The 25,653-nt window shown below is 41.4% G+C and overlaps 2 protein-coding genes across 3 annotated transcripts; both read left to right on the top strand.

The window, feature by feature from the left end:
• Positions 1-7,806: 7,806 nt before the first annotated feature.
• On the top strand, positions 7,807-9,203 carry LOC138924277 (small proline-rich protein 2I-like). Of its 2 annotated transcripts, none has more exons than XM_070268227.1 (2): positions 7,807-7,882; positions 8,600-9,203. In XM_070268227.1, exon 2 carries the CDS (start codon positions 8,619-8,621, stop codon positions 8,805-8,807), a length of 189 nt encoding a protein of 62 aa, XP_070124328.1. In that variant the 5' UTR covers positions 7,807-7,882; positions 8,600-8,618; the 3' UTR covers positions 8,808-9,203. The 2 variants fall into 2 exon arrangements, with proteins under 2 accessions (XP_070124328.1, XP_070124329.1); XM_070268228.1 differs by having other exon boundaries at positions 7,847-7,882; positions 8,608-9,203.
• Positions 9,204-17,894: 8,691 nt separating this feature from the next.
• LOC106783196 (small proline-rich protein 2I) lies at positions 17,895-19,236 on the top strand. The gene is made up of 2 exons (XM_023641139.2): positions 17,895-17,977; positions 18,698-19,236. Exon 2 carries the CDS (start codon positions 18,717-18,719, stop codon positions 18,903-18,905), a length of 189 nt encoding a protein of 62 aa, XP_023496907.1. The 5' UTR covers positions 17,895-17,977; positions 18,698-18,716; the 3' UTR covers positions 18,906-19,236.
• The last annotated feature ends 6,417 nt before the right edge of the window (positions 19,237-25,653 follow it).

Consider the following 25,653-nt stretch of genomic DNA (forward strand, 5'->3'; position numbering starts at 1 on the left):
CTGCGGAAGGAGAGATATGTTCTGTAAATATCCTTTCTGTGTTCCTAAGTGTCCGCAGACTTTAGCGTTACTTGAAATCACACACACACACACACACACACACACACACACGCCCCTTTGCCGTTGAGAAATACAGAATTATTTTCAAAACAACAAAGTCTTCCTATGAAATCATAGTGTGCTTTGTCCTATTGAATCTTAAGAAGGTCTTCCTCTTGGTCCATTCTCCACTCCAAAGCTCGAAGTAACAGACTCCAAGAGGATGGAGCTGCAGATGGAAGGAGAGTCCCAGATTACTGCTCAGCCTGCATCAGATTGCGACATGAATGAAAATTAACCCTGTTATTTGAGGTGGTTTCTACTGTAGCTGGCGTTATTTGTTCTCATAGAGAAACGGGTTGTAGGGGAGTGCTACCCCAACAAACCTCCACTCTGTGGCCTATACTGAGGAGTCTGCATGTGCTTGGCAAGGAAGCAGGTACTGGAAAGTTTAAAAATGTTTTTAATATCAAATATGTAAATATGATAGATGTTCTTCAATGGCAAAGCTTTGCTGAATTGGCACCTTCATAGCGCGTCTCACTGTCGGTCATTTGTATTGTCCAACAGGGTATTTCACCGGGCTTACATTCAGGAAGTCCTTGCTTAGTTTGCAAACCAAATATGAAAAGAAAAGAACAGAGCCCAGAAGTTCAAAGTCTGGTGGAATTAGTAGAGCGAGAGCTCGTGAGCCCCAACGAGTGAGAGATGATAGGAGAAATGGTTTTGAACTTGAAGTTCACTCTCAATTGACTGGACCAACACAGAAAAGACTTAGAAGTGTGTCGTCTTTCCCCCTGTTGTGCCAGATAGTCTCAGGTAGCTCCATTCAGTTCCGAGAAAGGTAGTAAAAGCCATGAGAGCTGAGAAGGACTTCTAGGAAAGGGCCTGAGTGTGGTTCCTAGATCACAGATACCCCTGTAGGAACGACGTGTGTCACATTCCTAGTAAGTCTTTGAGGGAATTGATGACTCCACAAACTGTGAGCCGAGACTCAAAAGACTTTGATTTTTCAAAAAGAAAACAACTCTCCAATCCCCTTCTCCCACTTTCCACCCCACCCATTTCTGACATGCTCAACAGAGGTAACGAAAGAGCATCACCTCTGGGTGCTGAACAAAGCGGCCACAGAGACCACTGTATGAGGGCTTCTCTCCCGGAGAATTTGATCAGAACACGATCAAGGCAAGGAGCAGAAGGAATGGTGAGGTTCCCCAACTTAATTTCCCCTTTGCATGATAGTTGTTCTCTTTCATCTTTCCCACAGCTTTCTCAGGTTATAATGCACAGACGAAATTGCATATATTGAAGTTGTACGAAGTGATGATTTGACATCTGTATACTTCATGAAATGATTGCCACAATCAGGTTAATTAACACATTCCTTACCTCATATATTTACCAGTTCCGTGTTTGTGTGTGGGGGGGTGCTTGCATGTGATGAGAGCTTTAAGGTGTACTCTCTTATCAAATATCAATTGTCCAGAATAGTATTATTAACCACAGCCACCACGCATTACAATACAGCCCCGGAGCTTATTTATCTCAACAGTGAAGACTTGTACCCTTTGACCAACATCTCTGCGTCTCCCTTACCACTCAGGTCCCCACAGCCACCATTCTACTCTCTGTTTCTATGAGTCCAGCTGTTGTAGATTCTCCAAATAAGTGGTATCAGTCAGCATTTGTCTCTCTCTCTGTCTGGTTAATTTCCTTCTGCATGATGTCCTCTAGGTTCATCCATGTTGTTTGTAATGGCAAGATTTCATTTTTTCTCCATGGCTTGCGATATCCCATTATATACGCATGTATATTTATGCACAAGTATAGGTACACATCCCCCACACACATTGTCTTTTTCCATTCATCTGTCCATGGGCATTTAGCTTGTCTCCATAACTCGGCTGTGTGAAAAATGCTGAAATCAACAAGTGAATGCAGGTGTCTTTTCTAGATACAATCTCATTTTCTTCAGGTAGATGCCCAAAAGTGACATCGCTGGCCGATATGGTAGTTCTATTTCTACTTTGTTGAGGAATTTCCAAACTGTTTTCCATATGGGATGGTACAATTTACATTTCCCCCAATCATGTGCAGGGTTCCTTTCTCTACATCCTTATCATAACTTGTTATTTGTTGTGTTTTTGATAATGGCCATTCTAACAGGTATGAGCTGATGTCTCATTGTGGTTTTGACTTGCATTTCTCTGATGATTAGCAATGTCAAGCACTCTTTTGTATACCTGTTGACCATTTGTATATCTTCTTTGGGTAAATGTCTGTTCAGGTCCTCTCGCCATCCTTTAATGCGGTTATTTGATTTTTGTTTTGGCCATTTAGTTGTATGAGTTCGTCATAGATTTTGGATATTAATCCTTATCAGACGTAAACCTTGCAAATATTTACCCCCATCCTGTAGATTGCCCATTCATCTTGTTGATGGTTTCCTTTGCTGTGTGGGAATTTTTTTTTTGTCTATTTTATCCAGTTTCATTGAGATATTTATGACAAATAACATTGTGCCAGTATGAGATGTCCAGTATAATGATCTGATATATGTTTATATTGTGAAATGATTAACACAATAAAGTTAGTTTTCACATCCATTACCTCACATAGTTACAGCTTTTTGTATGTGTGGTGAAAATCTTGAATATCTACTCTCTTAGCAGCTTTCAAATTTACAACATGGCATTGCTAACTAGGATAAACGTGCTGTCCAGTACATTCCTATGACTTATTCATCTTGAAACTGGAAATTTGTACCCTTTGACCACTTTCACCCGTTTACCATGTTTCCTTGCACACCCACCCCAACCCTTGCCGTGCTCTCCTTGGAAACCACCAATCCACTCCCCATTTCTCTGAGTTAGTTTATGTTTTTGGTTCAACATATAGGTGACGTCAGGATGATTTGTTTTTCCCATCTGAAAAAATTCACTCAGCAAATTCCCTCCAGGCTCATCCTTGTTGTCACAAATGTTATGATTTACTTATTTGTTTTGACTGAACAATATTCAATTGTATCTATCAATCAATCCACCTGTCGTTCTATCTATCTATCTATCTATCTTTGTATCACATTTTCTTTATTCTGTCCTCCACTAATGGACGCTTAGGTTGTTTCCATGTCTTGGCTCTTGTGAGTAATGCTGCTGTGCACCCAAGAGTGCAGATACTCTTCGACGTGGTGGTTCCTTTCCTTCAGATAGACAGCCAGAAGCGGGTTTGCTGGACGCTATGGGCGTTCTGTTTGCCATTTTTGAGGGTCCTCTATACTGTTTCCACAGTGGTCACACCAATTTGCAGTCTCACCAACAATGTGCAAGAGTCCACTTTTCTACTCATCCTCACTGACACTTGTTACCTGTTACCTTTCTGAGAATAGCCATTCTGAGGGTGTGAGGTGCTTTCTCACAGTGTCTTAGATTTGCATTGCTCTGTTGATTAGTGATGTTCAGCGCCTTTTCCCTGCTATTGAGTTGTATAAGTTCCACACATATTCTGGAAATTAACATCTGATGGAATTGTGGTTTGCAAATATTTTCTCCCAACTTGCAGGCTGCGTTTTCATAATGTTAATCGTTTCTTTTGCTGTGCAGAAGCTCTTCCGTTTGTTTAATTTTATTTATTTATCTGCTAATTTTTACTTTTGTTGACTGTGCTTTTGGTGTCCTATCTATAAAATCATTGCCAAAACAAATGTGAAGGGATTTCCCCAGTTTTCTTCTAGGAGTTTTATGATTTCAGGTGTTAACATTTAAATCTTTAATCCCTTTGGAGTTAATTTTTTGGAATGCTGTAAGACCGGGGGTCCTGCTGTGCTCTTTTGCATGCAGCTGTCCAGTTTTCTGAACACCATTTACTAAAGGGATCATCCTGTCCCCATTCAATGTTCTGGGTCCCCTGGTCAAAGGTTAGTTGACTGTATATGCTTGCTTTGTGCCTAATCTCTCTATTATGTTTGGGTGGTCCATGTGTGTTTTTATGCCAGTACCATCCTTTTTGATTACCACAGCTTTGTAATACAATTTGAAATCAGGAAGTGTGATGCCGCTAGCTGTGTTCCTCTTTCCTATGATTCCTTTGGCTATTTGATGTCTTCTGTGGTTCCATATGAATTTTAGGATTTTTTTTTTTATTTTTGTGCAAAACGTCAATGGAATTTATAGGGATTGCAGTGAGTCTGTAGATTACGTTGGACAGTATGAACATTTTAACGATATTAATTTTTCCAATCTTTGAACACTGGAGATCTTCCTATCTATTTATGTCTTCCTCGATTGCTTTCATCCTGTCTTACTGTGTTCAAGGTCCAGTTCCTTCACATCCCTGATTAAATTTACCCCTAAATATTTTGTTTTTGATGGTACTGTAAGTGGGATTGCTCTTAGTTTCCCTTTAATAGTTTCTTGTAAGTGTATAGAAACACCACTCGCTTTTGTATATTGAATTTGTAACTTTCCTGTCAAGTTGTTTATTAGTTCTGAGAGGTTCTTGGTGAGTTCCTTGGGTTTTCTATTAGATTTATATAAGAGATGTATAAGATTATGTCACTGGCAGGCTGAGACCATTTTCCATTTCATTGCCAATTTAGGTCTTTTCATTACATTTTCTTGCCTAATTGCTCTGTCTAGGACTTTCAGTACTATATCAAAGAGTGGGGAGAGTGGGCACCCTTGAGTTGTTCCTAATCCTAAATGGAAAGCTTTCTGATTTCACCATCGAGCCTGCTATTATCTGTGGGCTTGTCCAATATGGCCTTTACTATGTTGAGGTACGGTCCGTAGCTATGTAATTCGTGGAGAGTTCCTATCATGAAAGGATGTTGAATTTTGTCAAATGCCTTTTCTGTGTCCATTGAGATGATCATATGATTTTTATCTTTTGTTCTGTTAATGTGATATATCACGTTTACTCATTTGTGTCTGAGGAGCTTTCCCTGCAACCCAGGAAACAATCCACGTGGATCATGGTGTATGACACCTTTGATGTGCTGTTGAATTCTGTTTGCTAGGGTCCTGAAGGGATAATGGAGATTGAGCCTTATACTCAGAAACAAAAGCAGAAGGAAGAAATTCAAGGGAACTTGCAGCTGTCATTTCTCTAAGACTATCAGGAATATCTCAGCATGGTAAATTTGTGTCTCTTTATCTCTTTTCTCCTGTGTTGTGTTGTAGAATTGTGATTTGAAGGGTCTATATTCGTCAATGATATAAGACATATAGTAGTAAGATGTGAGATAAAATGTTGAGTCATGAGTTGGAGAAAATTTTCTTCTTTCATCTAATTTTTCTTATAGTAATGACTCACGGTAAAACCCTTAGCAAATGAGGGACTGGGGATTTAGGATTGAACCTGGGCTTATCTGACTCTTAAAGTCCATAAAGGGAAGCTCTAGGTATGTAAGATATACAGATAGATAGTTAGATAAATAGATAGATAGATAGACAGATAGACAGACAGATATGTGGTGTTTTTGTGTTTGTGTATTCTGTGATCGATGTCTCAGGCCTCAGATGGTGGAACTTGTGGAAAATTGATCGTTAGATGCCATTCTTTGTCTTGTGGCAGCTCTTGATGTATCTGATCTTGAGAAACTCTGAGTGTGTCTGTTCACCTCTGCAAAATGAAAAGTGACTCCTGCCTGACTTGTTCCGGGCACCAGAGCCGCCATGACTTTGGTGCCTGCACGGTGATGATTCACAGCCTTTATGAGGGTTGTCCTCAGTGGGAGACTTTCCAGATGCAACCGAGAGTGGATTATCTGAAACTGGAATCCCATTTGAGCAGCTAATTCTCAAATTTTGGATGGCAGAAATCAGACATTTCGCTGAGGATTGAGGCTCAGGTGGGGTGTGAGGTTATGGGGCGTGGTAATTGACCTGCTGAGTAAAGGCCCTTCTCTTGGCTCCCTGAAAGTCTCAATGTGAGCCATTTGGTGATGACACTCTTTTCAGTCACATGACCTGAATGTACTGAAGTGATGGTTCACTTCTGAATGGCAATCTTGGTCAAAAACTCTTCCTTACTGACAGGAACAATGACAGTTCTGGGAGCCTAACTCGTTCATCCGAGGGAATGTGATGCTAGATTGACTTAGGGATGCTTTATGGTCCATAGCTTCGCAGCTGAGTGTTTCACAAGTTTCGAGTGTCTCATCTTCCTCCTCCCCCTCCTTTTCCGTCTCCCAGTACAAAACCACATTTCTTGGAAAGCTTCCTGATAATTTGGCCAAGACAATGGGCCTTGAGTCACATCACTTTCAGTGTTGAATACACGCATTTAGTCATCCCACTGACTGCAGGAAGATTTAACAAAGATGTGAAAGGGCGACTCACTAAATAAGTTCATGTCATCTCCTGAGTGATGGATATGTACCAAAGGGGATGGGTAAGAGAGAAGTTGACGCATCTCAAGTGCCCTGCAACTTATGAATGGATAAAGAAGATGTGGTGTATATATACATATATGTATATATACATACAGAAACACACACACAATGGAATACTACTAACCCACCCAAAGCGAAAAGCATCTCATTTGCAACAACATGGATCTACCTTGAGTGTTTGATGTTAAGTGCAATAAGCCAGACAGAGCAAGACAAATACTGCATGATTTCAATCATATAGGGATGATATGTAAACACATAGATATATAGAACAGATCAGCGGTTACCAGAAGGGAAGGGGGTTGGGGGCTGAGTGAAAGGGGTAAGGGGGCACATATGGATGGCAATGGATAAAAGCCAGAGTAGTGGCAGTAAGCACGAAGCAGTCTATACATAAACTGATAAATAATAAGGTATGCTGGAAATGACCCAATGTTATAAACCATTGTGGTCTCAGGAAAATAATTAGAAAAAGGAGAGGTATACACTGTGGAGGTGAGAGGATAGTGTGGCAAGATGAGGGGGTACAGAGGAATTAAGGAAAAGACAGAGAAAGAACACGCAAGTATACGTTCAAAATTACTGTCTTTTAAAGCTCTAAATCCTGTTTGGAAAGAGAGTGTGAGAAAGCAAATATGCAGGACCAGCCTAAGTCCCTATTTTCTCCTGCTCTTCAGATATTGGTGCTCTGACCCTCTGAATGATTATAGCTGATGCTGTGGTCCCAGTGGATTCCATGAGGCCCACTTTGGTACAGATATATAAAGGCGGCAGTTTTATGCCCTCAAATTGTAGGAGCAAAGCAGTGAACACAGCATTCTGGAGGTCACCATTTGATTGACCGTTTCTAGGGTTTTTTTATGGGATGGCTATTGTGCCAATCTGCTGCCTTATCTCAGTCCCTTTTAGAAGAAGAAAAGGAGAGAAGATGAGCAAGCCATGGATCCGAGGGAAATACAGTAAAGAAAGGACTTGGGTTGAAGAGAAAGTTGTCTCCTGGTAGTCAGGCTCTTTCCAACCCAGCACATACAGCAAGATGGCAACCATCCAAAGTGGAACCGAGCAGGCAGTTCTATGACTCAGGGAAGGTGGAAGATAGGAGGGGTCTTCTTCCCCAATCAAGAGAGAGGGCCTTGGACCACCAGTTAGGGAATCGCCTAAGTCTCCCCCTGCCATAAGTCCCCGACACTGAGAGCTAAGGCCGGACCTTGTGAGTCATGAGCACCTAATCCAGAGAGGAGATCCTGGTTCAGGAGATTTCCTGTTTCCAGTGCCCCTGTCAGGCCAGTTCTCGATGGATTTGCATTTTGTTTGGGAAATTCTGGGACAGCCCAGTTTTTGGCAGTTGCACTTCGCCCTGGGCTGGGCGTCAAGCCCTATAAAGAGGTGCTCTGCTGCACGACTGTCATCCTCCTGGTACTCGAGTCCTGACTTCCTTTGGAGAACGTGGTGAGTGTGATTTCTTCCGTTGATCTGTTTTGTGGTGCTCTCAGATGTTGAATTTAGTGTGGAGACAGCTAGTTTGTTGAGTCCATAGGTATGATGGTGGGTTTGATGCTACTTCGTTATTGGAAGCTTAACCTTGGAGCACAATGATATCCTGTCTTGACTCGTGTTTTTGTAGCTTTTTTGACATCGTGTATGGAAAAGAAATTCATAGCAAAGGTTTGAGATGAAGAAGAGGAAAGACCGAAGTATTTTTCTCTATCTCTTTGATTTCCCTTTCTTCCCGCTGGGGTTTCCGAGGCTTAGTAGGTGTGAGGCCCTCGCATTTTTCCTGCTGGTCATTTGCTCTGTACCTAGGTCAACCTATGGGGACCTCAGAAGAGATCCCGATGATAGCAATTGCTTGTGAGTTTTCCCAGGATTTCAGAACTTATGACGGCCTTTCATGAAGATGTTCTTCTCATTAGGAAAACATGATTTAGTTCTATCAGAGACATTTTCATTGAGAAAATGATATGAGAAAAAGGAGGGTTTTCTCAGGCCAGATCAAACAATTGGCTGAAGAGGAAGCAGGGTTGCGGAGGGTGCAAATGAGGGAGTTGAGAGATGAAAGCCCAATCTTGGGAATGGGAGAGGGAACATCTCCTGCTATTCTATCAGCCGCGGTTTCTCTCTCTGGAGGAGTCCCTTCTTGCGAACACTGTCTCTAATTTCTTTCAGCTCTGAAGACTCCAGAAAGATGTCTTCTCAACAGCAGCAGTGCAAGCAGCCCTGCCAGCCCCCTCCTGTGTGCCCACCTAAGTGCCCAGAGCCGTGCCCGCCCCCAAAATGCCCTGAGCCGTGCCCACCCCCACAGAGGCAGCAGAAATGCCCTCCTGTGCAACCTCCTCCACCATGCCAGCAGAAGTGCCCACCCAAGAGCAAGTAACAGCTTCAGCAGCATCAGGATCTGGAAAAGAGAAGGACCATTGGCTCGCCTGCTTCCACAGCTCCACCTTCACCTTCTCTTCCGAGCCTATCATGGTGGCAGAAGCGACTCCTCCACCCTTCAGCCTGTAAAATGCCTGTGTGACTCCTGACAGCAAAAGGGTTCCTTCCTGAGGCTGTCACACTGCTCCTCTCCGGGAGGGAGCTGAGGAAGGGCATCCTCAGCTGTGCCAGCATCCCAGAGCTTCAGGAGGAAGAGCAGCAGCTCTCTTCCTGGGTGCCAGCAGGGGATGCTCTTGATGTCTTCTGTGTCTGTCTGTCACCGGGGCAGGGGTTTGTATCACCTGGCGATTGTTCCTTTTCTTCCATTTCCTGAATAAAGTGCCATTTCTTGGGATGGGATGTTGTCTTTCTTTCAAAAGGTGCTTGTTTGCAATATCCTATCATCCGTTTGGGTTTCTTTCTATCCTTCTTTGTCTTAAGCCTCAGGTCTCACATTCAGTGTTCTCTGAATTTTGGAGCGCTACCTAACATTCTTTCAAGCTCCTATCAGATTCAGGTTATTTCCCTTAATTACCGCCTGACTGATTTTAGGAACAAAGTGTTTAATTCCTCAAGATTTCAATCTCTCTGCTACGAAGTGGGGAAAATCCTATTTACATTACCCACTTTTCTCAAGCATGAGATTGAATGGTAATTTAGTTGTCCCAACGCCTGGCACATCTTAGCACTCAGTATGTCATCAGATCGTCCTTGTGTCCATCCTCATCATCAACAGCCTCATGACCACCCTCACCATCACCACAACCTCCACGTTTGCTGCAGCTGCAACGTGCAAGTGCAAAATGCAGAACCAGGATAGGAAACAAGAAGATTCCTACAGTCCATTACTCTCTCGTACTCTGCTGTTCTCCTTCTTTTCTGTTTCACTTTATTTTTTATGTGATGTTGCAGATGAAGAGCTTTTGGGGAGAAGCGGAGTATTCTGCATAGAATCATAGTAGTTCTGAACTCTTGGGGAGCACCGAACGAAGGGGGTAATCAGGCTTCCTTCAAGAGGAAGGGCTGCCTCCTCTCCTCGCGAACCCCCCGCTCTTCTTCCTCCAACCACGCACCAAAATTCAGGGTCATGTCACATATGCTCTCCTCCAAAACTGCTTTCTTGGATGCTCTGATCCCATGTTTGAAGAGTATTGGGGTTTACATGGTTGCTTAGATTTGCGTAATTACTGTTGCAATGCAGCTTCTTTGCACAGGGCTGAGCCTACCAGACAGGTCAGCTGTGGAAGGAGAGCTATGTTCTATCAATGGTGTTCCTGTGTTGCTAAGTGTGCGCACGCTGAAGAGTTAGTTGAAATCACACACACACACACACACACACCCCTTACCCCTTGAGAAATACAGCATTATTTTCAAAACAACAAAGTCTTCCTATGAAATCATAGTGTGCTTTGTCCTATTGAATCTTAAGAAGGTCTTCCTCTTGGTCCATTCTCCACTCCAAAGCTCGAAGTAACAGACTCCAAGAAGATGGAGCTGCAGATGGAAGGAGAGTCCCAGATTACTGCTCAGCCTGCATCAGATTGCACCATGAGTGAAAATTAACCCTGTTATTTGAGGTGGTTTCTACTGTAGCTGGGGTTTTTTGTTGTCATAGAGAAATGGGTCGTAGTGGAATGCTACCCCAACAAACCTCCACTCTGTGGCCTAGACTGAGGAGTCTGCAGGTGCTTGGCAAGGAAATAGGTACTGGAAAGTGTAAATATGCTTTTCATATCAAATATGTAACTATGATAGATGTTCATCAAAGGCAAACCTTTGCTGAAATGGCAACTTGATAGCGCGTCTAACTGTTGGTTATTTGTAGTGTTCAACACGGTATTTCAACAGGCTTACATTCAGGAAATCCTTGCTTACTTTGCAAGCCAAAATCAAAAGAAAAGAATAGAGCCCAGAAATTCAAAGTCTGGTAGAATTAGAAGAGCAAGCGCTCGTGAGCCCCAACAGATGAGAGATGAGAGGAGAAATGGTTTTGACCTTGAAGTTCACTCTCAGTTGACTGGAACAACACAGAAAAGACGTAGAAGTGTGTAGTCTTTCCACCCATTATGCCGGATAGTCTCAGGTAGCTCAATTCGGTTCCGAGGAAGGCAGTAAAAGCAATCAGAGCTGAGAAGGACTTCTAGGAAAGGGCCTGAGTGTGGTTACTAGATCACAGAAACTACTGGAGGAATGACAGGTATCAGACGCCTAGTAAGTTTTTGAGGGAGTTGATGACTATCCAAACTATGAGCCAAGACTCAAAAGACTTTTATTCTTCAAAAAGAAAACAACTCTCCAGCTCTCGTCTCCCACTTTCCACTCCACCCATTTCTGACGTGCTCAACGGAGGTAACGAAAGAGCATCACATCTGGGCGGTGAACAAATGGGCCACAGAGAATAGTGGATGTGGGATTCTCTCCCAGAGAATTGTATCAGAACATGACCAAGGCAAGGAGAAGAAGGAATAGTGAGATTCCCCAACTTAATTTCCCCTTTGCATGATAGTTGTTCTCTTTCATCTTTCCCACAGCTTTCTCAAGAGATAATTCACAAACAAAATTGCATATATTTAAGTTGTACAAAGTGATGATTTGACATATGCGTATTTCGTGAAATGATTGCCACAATCAGGTTAATTAACACATTCCTCATCTCACATATTTACCAATTGTGCGTGTGTGTGTGTGTGTGCATTTGCGTGCTTGCGTGTGATGAGAGCTCTTAAGGTGTACTCTCTTATGAAATATCTAGTGTCCAGAACAGAATTATTAACCCCAGCCACCAGGCATTACAATACACCCCCAGAGCTTATTTATTTCATCACTGAAGACTTGTACCCTTTGGGCAACCTCTGTGCATCTCCCCTACCCCTCTGATCCTGACAGCCACCATTCTACTCTCTGTTTCTGTGAGTCCAACTCTTGTAGATTCTCCAAATAAGTGATGTCACTCAGCATTTGTCTTTCTCTGTATGGTTAATTTCTCTGCATGATGTCCTCTAGGTTCACCCATGTCGTTGAAAATGGCAAGATTTCATTTTTCTCCATGGCTCGGGTGTATCCCATTATATATGTGTATATATTTATGTACAATTATAGGCACACACCCCCCCCCCCACACACACATTGTCTTTTTCCATTCATCTGTCCATGGATAATTAGCTTGTCTCCATATCTTGGCTGTATGAAAAATGCTGCAATGATCATGGGAGTGCTGATGTCTTATCTAGATACAATCTCATGTCCTTCAGATATATGCCCAAAAGTAGGATTGCTGGATGATATGGTAGTTCTGTTTGTACTTTGTTGAGGAACTTCCACACTGTTTTCCATAGTGGATGGTCCAATTTACATTTCCCTAAACCGTGTACAGGGTTCCCTTTCTCCACATCCTTCTCAGCACTTGTTATTTGTTGTGTTTTTGATAATAGCCATTCTAATAGGTATGAGCTGATGTCTCGCTGTGGTTTTGACTTGCATTTCTCTGCTGATTAGCAATGTTAAGCACCTTTTCATGCACCTGTTGACCATTTGTATGTCTGTGGGGAAATATCTGTTCAGCACCTTTGCCTATTATTTACTAACATTATTTGATTTTTTCTTTTTTTTTTGCTATTGACTTGTATAAGTACCTCACAGACTTTGGACATTAACCCTTATCAGACATAAAGTTTGCAAATATTTACCCTCCTCCTGTAGATTGCCCATTCATCTTGTTGATGGCTTCCTTTGCTGTGCAGGAGCCTTTAGTTTCTATTCTATCCAGTTTCATTGAGATAGTTATGACACATAACACTGTGCCAGTATGAGATGTCCAATATAACGATCTGATACATGTGTATATTGTGAAATGATTGACACAATAAAGTGAGTTTTCACATCCATTACCTCACATAGTTACGGCTATTTGCATGTGTGGTGAAAACCTTGAATATGTACTCTCTTAGTAACTTTCAGATTTACAACACAGCGTTGCTAACCAGGATCAGCATGCTGTCCAGTACATTCCTATGGCTTATTCATCTTGAAACTGCAAATCTGTACCCTTTGACCACTTTCACCCAATTACCATGTTTCCTTACACACCCACCCCAACCCCTGCAGTGCTCTCCTTGGAAACCACCAATCCACTCGTCAGTTCTCTGAGTTAGTTTTTGCTTTAAATTCAACATACAGGTGACATCAGGCATGATTTGTTTTTCTCGTCTGACAAATTTCACTCAGCAAATTCCCTCCAGGTTCATCCTTGTTGTCACAAATGGTAGGATTTCCTTATTTGTTACAATGGAACAATATGCCATTATATCTGTCAATCAATCCACCTGTCATTCTATCTATCTATCTGTCATCCATCTATCTTTGTATCACATTTTCTTTATCCTGTCCTCCACTAATGGACGCTGAGGTTGTTTCCATGTCTTGGCTCTTGTGAGTAATGCTGCTGTGCACCCAAGAGTGCAGATGCTCTTCGACGTGGTGGTTTCCTTTCCTTCAGATAGACAGCCAGAAGTTGGTTTGCTGGATGCTATGGTTGTTCTGTTTGTCGTTTTCTTAGGAACCTCCATACTGTTTTCCCTAGTGGTCATACCAATTTGCAGTCTCACCAACAATGTACAAGAGTCCCCTCTTCTACTCATCCTCGCCGACACTTGTTACCTCTTACCTGTCTGAGAATAGCCACTCTGATGGTGCGAGGTGCTTTCTCATGGTGGTTTTGATTTGCATTGCTCTGGTGATTGGTGATGTTCAGCCCCTTTTCGTTTCTATTGAGTTGTATAAGTTCCATGCATATTCTGGAAACTAACTTCTGATTGGATCGTGGTTTGCAAATATTTTCTCCCAACTTGCAGGCTGCATGTTCATAATGTTACTCGTTTCTTTTGCTGTGCAGAAACTCTTCTGTGTGTTTAATTTTACTTGTTTATCTGTTAATTCTTACTTTTGTTGATCGTCCTTTTGGTGTCCTATCCATAAAATCATTGCCAAGACAAATGTGAAGGGGATTTCCCCAGTTTTTTTCTAGGAGTTTTATGATTTCCAGTGTTAACATTTAAATCTTTAATCCCTTTGGAGTTAATTTTTGGGAATAATATATGATAGGGGTCCAGCTGTGCTCTTTTGCATGCAGCTGTCCAGTCTTCCGAACACCATATACTAATGTGATCCTCCTTTCCCCATTCTATGCTCTGGGTCCCCTGATCAAAGATTAGTTGACTGTATATGCTTGGCTTGTGCCTGGTCTCTCTATTATGTTCGGGTGGTCCACCGTCTGTTTTTATGCCAATACCATACTTTTTGTTTACTGCAACTTCGCAGTTTAATTTGAAATCAGGAAGTGTGATGGCGCTAGGTGCGTTCCTCTTTCTCATGATTTCTTTGGCTATTTGATGTCTTCTGTGGTTCCATATGAATTTTAGGATTATTTTTTCTATTTTTGTGATAAACGTCAATGGAATTTGTAGGGATTGCATTGACCCTGTAGATTACTTTGGGCAGTATGAACATTTTAATGATATTAATTCTTCCAATCTTTGAACACTGGATGTCTTCCTATTTACTTGAGTCTTCCTCAATTGCTTTCATCCTGTCTTACCGTATCCAAGGTCCAGTTCTTTCACGTCCCTGATTGAATTTATCCCTAAATATTTTGTTTTTGATGGTACTGTAAATGGACTTGCTCTTAGTTTCCCTTTAATAGTTTCTTGTAAGTGTATAGAAACACCACTCACTTTTGTTTATTGAATTTGTCACTTTCCTGTCAAGTTGTTTATTAGTTCTGAGAGGTTCTTAGTGAGTTCCTCGGGTTTTCTCTAAGGTTTACATAAGAGATATATAAGATTATGTCACTGGCAGGCTGAGACCATTTTCCTTTTCATTGCCAATTAGATCTTTTCATTACTTTTTCTTGCCTAATTGCTCTGTCCGGGATTTTCAGTACTATGTTGAAGAGTGGGGAGAGTGGGCACCCTTGAGTTGTTCCTAATCCTAAAGGAAAAGCTTTTTGATTTCACCATCGGGCATGCTATTATCTGTGGGCTTGTCAAATATGGCCTTTATTATGTTGAGCTACTTTCCGTCTCTACGTAATTCGTGGAGAGTTCCTATCATGAAAGGATGTTGAATTTTGTGAAATGCCTTTTCTGCATCCATTGAGTTGATCATATGATTTTTAGCCTTTGTTCTGCTAATGTGATATATCACATTTATTCATTTGTGTGTGAGGAGCTTTCCTTGCAGCGCAGGAAACAATGCACATGGACCATGGTGTATGATCTCTTTGATGTGCTGTGGAATTCTGTTTGCTAGTATCTGAAGGAGTAATGGAGACTGAGCATTATACTCGGAAACAAAAGTAGAAGGCAGAAATTCAAGGGGGCTTGCAGTTGTCATTTCTCTAAGAATATCAGGAATATCCCAGCTTGCTTAATTCGTGCCTCTTTACCTCTATTTCTCCTTTGTTGTGTGGTAGTATTGTGATTTGAAGGGACTATATTCTTCAATGATATAAGACTTATAGTAGTACAATGTGAGATAAAACGTTGAGTCATGAGTTGGAGAAAATTTTCTTCTTTCATCTAATTTTTCTTATAGTAATGATTCATGGTAAAACTCTTAGCAAATGAGAGACTGGGGGTTTAGGATTGAACCTGGGCTTATCTGACTCTTAAAGTCCATAAAGTGAAGCTCTTTAGGCATGTAGATCAAAGATACACAGATAGACAGTTAGATAGATAGATTGACAGATCTGTGGTGTTTCTGTGTTTGTGTATTCTGTGTTCTCTATCTCAGGCCTCACATGTTGAAAATTAGGGCAAATTGATTGTTAGATGCCATTCTTTATCTTGTGGCAGCTGTTCATGTATCTGATCTTGAGGAACTCTGAGGGTTGTAGTTTACCTTAGCAACATAAAAAGTGACCCCAGCCTGACTTGTTTGGGGCACCAGATCTGCCATGACTTTGGTGCCTGCGTGGTTATGATTCACAGCATTTACGAGGGTTGTCCTCAGTGGGAGACTTTCCAGATGCAACCAAGAGTGGATTATCTGAAACTGGAATCCCATTTGAGTAGCTAATTCTCAAATTTTGGATGACAGAAATCAGACATTACTCTGAGAATTGATGTTCAGGTGGGGTGTGAAGTTATGGGGAGCGGTAAATAAGCTGCTGAGGAAAGGCGCTCCTCTTGGCACCCTGCAAGAGTCTAGGTGAGCCATTTGGTGATGACAATGTTTTCAGTCATGTGGCCTCAATGTGCTGAAGTGATGGTTCCACCCCTGCCAGGTCACGGCTGAATGACAATCTTTGTCAAAACCTCTTCCTTATGGAGAGCAACAATGACAGTTCTGGGAACCTAACCCATTCAACTGAGGGGATGTGATGCTAGATTGACTTAGGGATCCTTCATGTTCTGTAGCTTCGCTGCTGAGTCTTTCGCAAGTTTCGAGTGTCTCCTCTTCCTCCTACTCCTCATTTTCCGTTTCCCAGTACAAAACCACATTTCTTGGAAAGCTTCCTGATAATTTGGTCAAGACAATGAGCCTTGAGTCATGTCACTTTAAATGTTGAATACACAGCATTTAGTCATCCCCACTGACTGCAGGAAGGTTTAAAAAACATGTGAAAGGGCGACTCACTAAATACGTTGATGTCATCTCCTGAGTGATGGATATGTACCAAAAAGGACAGGTGAGAGAGAACTTGAAGCAACTCAAGTGCCCTGCAACTGAAGAATGGATAAAGAAGATGTGATAAATATGCCACAGATATATATACATACACAAACACTCACACACACAACGGACTCCTACTCACCCACAAAAAACCAAAAGCATCTCATTTGCAACAACATGGATCTACCCTGAGTGCTTGATGTTAAGTAAAATAAACCAGGCAGAGCAAAACAAATACTGCATGTTTTCACTCACATAGGGAAGATATGCAAACACATGGATAAAGAGAACAGATTAGTGGTTACCAGAGGGGGAGGGGGTTGAGGGCTGACTGAAAGGGGTAAAGGGGCACATATGGATGGCAACGGATTAAATCCAGAGTAGTGGCGGTGAGCATGATGCAGTCTATAAAGAAACTGATGAACAATAAGGTATGCTGGAAATGACCCAATGTTATAAACCATTATGGTCTCAGTAAAACAATTAGAAAAAGGAGAGGTATACACTGTGGAGGTGAGAGGATAATGTGGCAAGATGAGGGGTCCAGAGGGCTTAAGGAAAAGACAGAGAAACAGCATGCAAATATACTTAAAACATCATTGTTTTAAAGCCCTAAATCCTGTTTGGAAAGAGAGTGTGAGAAAGCAAATATAGAGGATCAGCCTAAGTCCCTATTTTCTCCTGCTCTTCAGATATTGGTGCTCTGACCCTCTGAATGATGCTAGGTGATGCTGAGGTCCCTGTGGATTCCATGAGGCCCACTTTGGTACAGATATATAAAGGCCACCAGAAGCAGCTTTATGCCCTTGAATTGAAGGAGCAAAGCAGTGAACATAGCATTCTGGTGGTCATCATTTTACTGACTGTTTCTAAGGATAATTATGGGAAGGCCACTGCCACGATCACAGTCCCGTTTAGAAGAAGAAAAGGAGAGAAGATGAGCAAGCCATGGGTCTGAGGGAAATGCAGTGAAGGAAGGACTTGGGTTGAAGAGAAAGGTGTCACCTGGTAGTCGGGCTCTTTTCAACCCAGCACATACAGCAAGATGGCAACCATCTAAAGTGGAACCAAGCAGGCAGCTTTATGATTCAGGAAAGGTGGAAGATAGGAGGGGTCCTCTGCCCCAATGAAGAGATATAGCCTTGGACCACCAGTTAGAGAATCCCCAATGTCTCCCGCTGCCATAAGTCACTGACACTGAGAGCTAAGGCTGGACCTTGTGAGTCATGAGCACCTAATCCAGAGAGGAGATCCTGGTTCAGGAGATTTCCTGTTTCCAGTGTCCCCGTCAGGCCAGTTCTGGATGGATTTGCATTTTGTTTGGGAAATTCTGGGGCAGGCCAGTTTTTGGCAGTTGCACTTTGCCCTGGGCTGGGCGTCAAGCCCTATAAAGAGGTGCTCTGCTGCACGACTGTCATCCTCCTGGTACTCGAGTCCCGACCTCCTTTGGAGAACGTGGTGAGTGTGATTTCTTCCGCTGATCTGTTTTGTGGTGCTCTCAGATATTGAATTTATTCTGGAGTCAGCAAGTTTGTTGAGTCCATAGGTATGATGGTGGGTTTGATGCTACTTAGGTGATGGAAGCTTAGCCTTGGGGCACAATAATATCCTGTCTTGACTTGTGTTTTGGTAGCTAGTTTGACATCCTATATGGAAAAGCAATTCATAGAAAGGTTTGATGTGAAGAAGAGGAAAGACCAAAGTATTTTTCTCTCTGCTCTGTCTCTTTGATTTCCCTTTCCTCCCGCTGGGGTTTCCAAGGCTTAGTAGGTATGAGGCCCTCGCATTTTCCTGCTGGCCATTTGCTCTGTACCTAGGTCAACCTATGGGGACCTCAGAAGAGATCCCAATGATAGTAATTGCTTGCGAGTTTTCCCAGGATTTCAGAACTTCTGATGGCCTTTCATGAAGATGTTCTTTTCATTAGGAAAACATGATTTGCTTCTATCAGAGATATTTTCCATGAAAAAATTATGTGAGGAAAGAGAGGGTTTTCTGAGGACTGATGAGGCAATTGGCTAAAGAGGAAGCAGGGTGGTGGAAGGCGCAAAAGAGGGAGTTGAGAGATTAAAGCCCAATCTTGGAAATGGGAGAGGGAACATCTCCTGGTATTCTATCAGCTGTGGTCTCTCTCTGGAGGAGTCCCTACTTGTGAACACTGTCTCTAATTTCTTTCAGCTCCGAAGACTCCAGAAAGATGTCTTCTCAACAGCAGCAGTGCAAGCAGCCCTGCCAGCCCCCTCCTGTGTGCCCACCTAAGTGCCCAGAGCCGTGCCCGCCCCCAAAGTGCCCAGAGCTGTACCCACCCCCACAGAGGCAGCAGAAATGCCCTCCTGTGCAACCTCCCCCACCATGCCAGCAGAAGTGCCCACCCAAGAGCAAGTAACAGCTTCAGCATCAACAGGATCTGGAAAAGAGAGGACCATTGGCTCGCCTGCTTCCACAGCTCCACCTTCACCTTCTCTTCTAAGCCTTCATGGTGGCAGAACCGGCTCCTCTAGCCTTCAGCCTGTAAAATGCCTGTGTGACTCCTGACGGCAAAAGGGTTCCTTCCTGAGGCTGTCACGCTGCTCCTCTCCAGGAGGGAGCTGAGGAAGGGCATCCTCAGCTGTGCCAGCATCCCAGAGCTTCAGGAGGAAGAGCAGCAGGGGATGCTCCTGATGTCTTTTGTGTCTTTTGTTTCTTCCATTTCCTGAATAAAGTGACATTTCTTGTGATGGGATATTGTCTTTCTCTGAAAACCTGCTCATTGGCTATATCTTATTATCATTTGGTTTTCTTTCTTCCAAGACACAGGTCTCATATTCAGTGTTATCTGAATTTTGGGCCCCTACCAAATATTATTTCAATCTAATATCAAATCCATTTTATTTTCCTTAATTATTCTTTGATGATTTTAGGAACAAAGTATTTAATTCCTTAAGATTTCAATCTCTCTGTTACAAAGTAATGTAAATAAATCCTATTTACATTACCAACTTTTCTTAGGCTTGAGATTGAGTGGTAATTTAGTTGTCACAATGCCTGGCACATCTTAGCACTCGGTAAGGCATTAGGTCCTCCTTGTCTACATTATCATCAACAACCTCATGACCACCCTCACCATCACCACACCCTTCACATTTGTTGCAGCTGCAATGTACAAAGTCCAAAATACAGAACCAGGATAGGAAACAAGAAGATTCCAAACTGTATTACTCTCTCATATTCTGTTGTTCTCTTTCTTTTGTGATTCACTTTATTTCTTTTTGTGATGTTACAGATGAAGAACTTTTGGGGAGTAGCAGAGTATTCTGCATAAAATCATTGTAGTTCTGCACTTGTGGGGAGCCCAGAAGGAAGGGAAGTAATCAGGCTCCCTACAAGGGAAAGGACTGCCTCCTCTCCACGTGACCCACCTGCTCCTCTTATTCCAACAAAGCACCAACATTCAGAGTCCTCACATGTGTCTTCACCATGAAATTCTTCTCTTGAAGGCTCTACCTCCATGTAAGAAGGATATTGAGGTTAACATGTTTATTTAAATTTGCAAATTTACTCTTGTCATGCAGCTTGTTTTCTAAGTGCTGAGCCTACTAGTCATGTAAGTTGCAGAAAGAGTAATGGGTTCTTTAAGTATATTCTTTCTGTGGTCATAAGAGTCCACACATGCAAGAGTTAGTTGTGATCACACACTCACACACACACAACACCCTAATAAATAAAGTGTTAATTTTAAAGCAACAAAGTCTCCCTATTAAATCATAGTATACTTAGTCCTATTAAATATTAAGAGGGTCATCCTCTTCCTACGTTCTCCACTCAGGAAGCTGGAAGTAACTGACTCCAGTATGATGGAGCTGCAAATCGAAGGAGAGTCCCAGATTACCGCTCAACCCTCATCAGATTGTGACATGACTGAAAAATAAACACTGTTATTTGAGGTGGTTTCTACTGTAGCTAGTGTTATTTGTTCTCATACATACATTGGTTGTGAAGTGCAGTGGTACCCCAGGAAATCTCAATTGTGTGGCATAGGGTTAGGACTCTGCAGATGGTTCACAAGGAAACTAATACTGGAAACCACAAATATGGTTACACATCTTATTCAATGGCAAATATTTGCTAAAATGGAAACTTGGTAGTGAGTCCAAATGTTGGTTATTTTTTGTCTTCAGCAAAGTATTTCAACAGACATATGTTCATGAAATCATTGTCTAGTTTGCAAGGCAAAAATGAAAAGATAAAAATAGAGCCCCGAAATTCAAAGTCTGGTAGAATTAGAAGAGCTAGTGCTTGTGAGCCCCATAAAGTGAGAGATGGGAGGAGAAATGGTTTTTAACTTTAAGTTCACTCTCATTTGACTGGAACAACACAGAAAACAGATGGAAGTGTGTTGTCTTTCGACTTGTTGCATCAGATAGTCTCAGTAGCTCCATTGGGTTTCGAGAAAGGCAGTAATGTTACAGGCTCTTAACATCAGCCCTGATATCAGTTCCCCCACATTGAACCCAGCGTATATGGGGTTAAAACTAAAACCCACCACCCCCTTTCCTGCTTCTCTAGCTTCACTCATATGTAAATACCTGTTTCTTTAAACTTGGACTCCTTGAGCTTTACAACTAAATGGGAGTTACAAATTGCTAAAAGCCCAGGTGGCCTGGAGTTGGAGGCACACTAAAGTTTAGCTAATCATGTGTCCTTGAAGTTTGCCAGGAAAGCCGCTGTCTCAAGAATATCAAGGAGTGGAGGCTTCGCAGACCTCCACTCCTTGACTCCCGGCGCCGGAACCCACCTCAAACAGGAAGAAGAGACAAAGGTGAAGCATGCCCACCTGCCATCCTCCTGTCTCACCATCCCCCCGGCCTGGCTGCAAGCAGCCTCTCAAGGCCAAAGGCAGGCTGGTGGAAAAGCACCGAGCTGCACAAGCTACATGTTCCCCCTCCCCTCCCCAAACCCCAAATAAAAATCCCTACCCATTGCTCATCGGGGAGCTAGCAATTTTTGAGGCATGAGCCCTTGCTTTGCTCCCTGTGCCTGTCATAGTAAAAACCTTTCCTCTCCGCTCAAGACTCTGTTCTTGTTATTTGGATTGGCATCGGGTTCGGGGACCAAACTTTCGGTTACAGTAAAATCAATCAGGCCTGAGAATGACTTCTAGGAAAGGGCCTGAGTGTGGTTACTAAATCATAGAAACGACTGGAGGAATGACGTGTATCAGATACCTAGTAAGTCTTTGAGGGAATTGATGACTAAACAAACTAGAGTTCAGACTAAAAGACTGATTTTTCAAGAATAGAAAAACTTTCCAGCCCTCCTTTCTGCACTTTCCACACCACCTATTTCTGATGTGGTCAATGCAGGCAGCCAAAGAGGAATAACCCCTGGGCGATGGATGCAAGGGCCACAGAGAATGCTGGATGAGGGATTCTCTCCCAGAGAATAGGATCAGAACCTAATCAATGCAAGATGGAGAAGGAAGGCAGAGATTCTCCAACTTTCTTTCCCTTTTGTATGATGGTTATTCTCTTTCATCTTTTCCTCCAGCTTTAGTGAGGAATAATTGAGAAATAAAACTGTGTATATTTAAAGTATACAATAAGATGATTTAACATACTTATACTTTGTGAAATGATTACTACAATCAGGTTAATTAACATCTCCATTACCTCACAGAGTTAAGTTTCTTTGTTTGTGTGTGGGTGTGTGATGAGAATGCTTAAGGTTTACTCTCTTAGCAAATATCAAGTACCCAACACAGTATTATAAACTATAGTCTCAAGGCAGTACATCACATTCCCAGAGCTTATTTATCTCATCACTGAAGACTTTCACCCTTTGACCAAAATCTCTGCATTTCCCCTATCCCTCTGGCCCTGGCAGCCACCATTCTACTCTCTGTTTCTATGAGTTCAAGTTTCATAGATTCTCCAAATAGGTGATACCTTTCAGCGTTTGTCTATCTCTGTCTGGCTAATTTCATTTAGCATAATGTCCTCTAGGTTCATCCATGTTGTTGAAAGTGGCAAGATTCCCTTTTTTCTCATGACAGAATATTATTCCATTATATATATATAGTACACACACACACACACACAGTAACCATATCTTCCTTCATTCATCTGTTCATGGACACTTCGGTTATTTCCATATCTTGGGTATTGTTATTAATGCTGCAGTGAATCTGGGAGTGCAGATATCTGTTCAAGATATGATTTCCTTTCCTTTGAATATATAGCCGGAAGTGGGATTGCTGGATCATATGGTAGTTCTATGTATAATTTTGTAAGGAACCTCCATACTATTTTCCATAGTGGCTATACCAATTTACATTTTTACCAACAATGTACAAGGATTTTCTTTTCTCTACATCCAAGTGACACTTGTTTTATCTGATCTTTTTGATAATAGTCATCAGATGGGTGTGAGGTGATATTTCATTGTGGTTTTGATTTGCATTACTCTGATGATTAGTGACGTTGAGCACCTTTTCATTGTCCTTGAGTGGTATCAGTTCCTTATAAATTTTTCGCATTCTGTAGGTCGTTTTTTTCATTCTTTTTTTTTGCTCGTGTGTTTTTTTTCATTTTATTGAGATCATATTGGCTTATAACTTTGTATAAATTTCAGGTGTACATTCTTATATTTCAGTTTCTGTATAGACTGCATTGTGTTCACCACCAATAGTCTAGTTTTTATCTGTCATCATACATTTGCACCTCTTTACCCCTTTCTCCCTCCTCCCATCTTCTTTCCATCTTGTACCACTAACCTGTTCTGCCAACTTTCCTCCAGTTTATACGTGGGATACCACCACAGCATGGCTGATGAGGGGTGTAAGTCTGTGCCCGGGATCCAAATCCGCAGACACAGGTTGCTGAAGTGGAGTAAACTGAATTTAATCACTACGCCACGGGGCTGGACCCCAAACACCATTTATTGAAGACATTATCTTTTCCCCATTCTATGTTCTTGGTACCCTTGTCGAAGTTTATTTGACTGTATTTGCTTGGTTTGTGTCTGGCCTCTCTATTGTGTTCCACTGTTCCATGTGTCTGTTTTTATCCCAGTACCATACTTTTTGATTACTGTATCTTTGTAATATAGTTTGAAATCAGCACGTGTGATACCTCCAGGTTTGTTCTACTCCCTCAAAATTTCTTTGGCTCTTCGAGATATTTTGTGGTTCCATACAAATTTTAGGATTTTAAAATTTTCTGTGGAGGGGCTGGCCCTGTGGCCGAGTGGTTAAGTTCGCACACTCTGCTGCAGGCGGCCCAGTGTTTCATTGGTTCGAATCCCGGGTGCGGACATGGCACTGCTCATCAAACCACGCTGAGGCAGCGTCCCACATGCCACAACTAGAAGGACCCACAACGAAGCATATACAGCTGTGTACTGGGGAGCTTTGGGGAGAAAAAGGAAAAAAATAAAATCTTTATAAAAAAATTTTCTGTGGAAAATACCAATGGAATTTATAGGAATTGCATTGAATCTATTGATCACTTTGGGTAGTATGGGCATTTTAACAATATTAATTCTTCCAGTCTATGAATATTGCATATCTTTCCACTTAATTGTGTCTTCCTCATTTTTTTTTTCATCAGTGTCTTATAGTTTTAGCTGTACAGGTCTTTCACATCTTTGGTTAAATTTATCTCTGAGTGTTTTATTATTTTTGATGCTATTGTAAATGGGATTGTTTTCTTAATTTCTCATTCCAATATTTCCTTGTAAGTGTATAGAAACACAATTTAATTTTGTATATGGAATTTGTATCCTGCAAATTTCTGAATTCTTTTACTAGTTCTAACATGTTTTTGGTGGAGTCTTCAGTGTTTTCTATATAGAAGATCATGTCATCTGCAATCAGAGACTATTTTCCTTCTTCTTTTCCAGTATGGATAACTTTTATTCATTTTTCTTGCCTAATCGCCCTGGCTAGGACTTCCAGTACTTGGTTGAATAGAAGTACTGAGAATGGGCACCCTTGTCTGTTTCTGATCTTCGAAGGAAAGTTTTCAGCTTTTCACCATCAAGTATGATGTTACCTCTGGGCTTGTCTTACATGGCCTTTTTTATGTTGAGCTATATTCCTTCTCTACCTAATTTGTTGAGAGTTTTTATCATGAAAGGAGGCTGAATTTTGTCAAGTGCCTTTTCTGCATTCATTGAGCTCATTATATGATTTTTATCCTTCATTCTTTTAGTGTGATATATCATATTTGCTGATTTGTGTATGTTGAACCATCTTTGCATTCTTGGGATAAATCCCACTTGATCATGGTGTATGATTCATTTAATGTGCTGTAGAATTCTTTTTGCTAGTTTTTTTTGTTGAAGATTTTTGCATTTATTTCATCAGGGATATTGGCCTGCAATTTTCTTTTCTGTGGTGTCCTTGTCTTGTTTTGGTATCATGGTAATGCTGGCCTCATAAAATGATTTTGGAAGCGTTACCTCCTCTTAACTCTTTTGAAATAGTTCAAGAAGGATTGATATTAATTGTTTTTTAAATATTTGATAGAATTCACCCATAAAGCCATCTTGTCCTGGGCTTTTCTTTTAGGGAGATTTTTCATTAATGATTCACTCTCCTTACTCATTATTGGTCTGTTTGTATTTTCTATTTCTTCATGACTCAATTTTGGTAGGTTATATGGTTCTAGGAATTTATCCATTTCTTCCAGGTTATCCAAGTTTTTGGCATATAATTGTTATTATAGTTTTTTATGATCCTTAGTATTTCAATGGTATCAGTTGTACTGTCTCCTCTCTCATTTCTGGTTTCATTCATTTGAATCTATTTCTTTTTCAATTAGTCTAGCTAAAGGTTTGTCAATTTTGCCCATCTTTTCAAAAAAACAGCTGTTAGTTTTGTTGATTTTTTTCTGTTGTCTTTCTGTTCTATATTTCATGTATTTCTGGTCAGATCTTTGTTATATCCTCCCTTCTGCTAACTTTGGGTTTAGTTTTCTGTTCTTTTTCTCACTGTTTGAAGTTGAGTTGTTTATTTAAGATTTTTCTTTTTTCTTTATGTAGGCATTTATCTCTCTAAAATTCCATCTTAGAACTGTTTTTGCTGCATCCCATAAATTGTGGTATGTAGCATTTTCATTTGTTTTAGGATTTTTTTTTTATTGCCCTTTAGATTT

The sequence above is a fragment of the Equus caballus genome, chromosome 5, assembly GCF_041296265.1.
Source record: "Equus caballus isolate H_3958 breed thoroughbred chromosome 5, TB-T2T, whole genome shotgun sequence".
In the NCBI taxonomy this organism is placed as follows: Eukaryota; Metazoa; Chordata; class Mammalia; order Perissodactyla; family Equidae; genus Equus; species Equus caballus.

Excerpts from the sequence above, each read along its gene's own strand:
- LOC138924277 (XM_070268227.1), top strand. The coding sequence starts at position 8,619 with ATGTCTTCTCAACAGCAGCAGTGCAAGCAGCCCTGCCAGCCCCCTCCT.
- LOC106783196 (XM_023641139.2), top strand. The coding sequence starts at position 18,717 with ATGTCTTCTCAACAGCAGCAGTGCAAGCAGCCCTGCCAGCCCCCTCCT.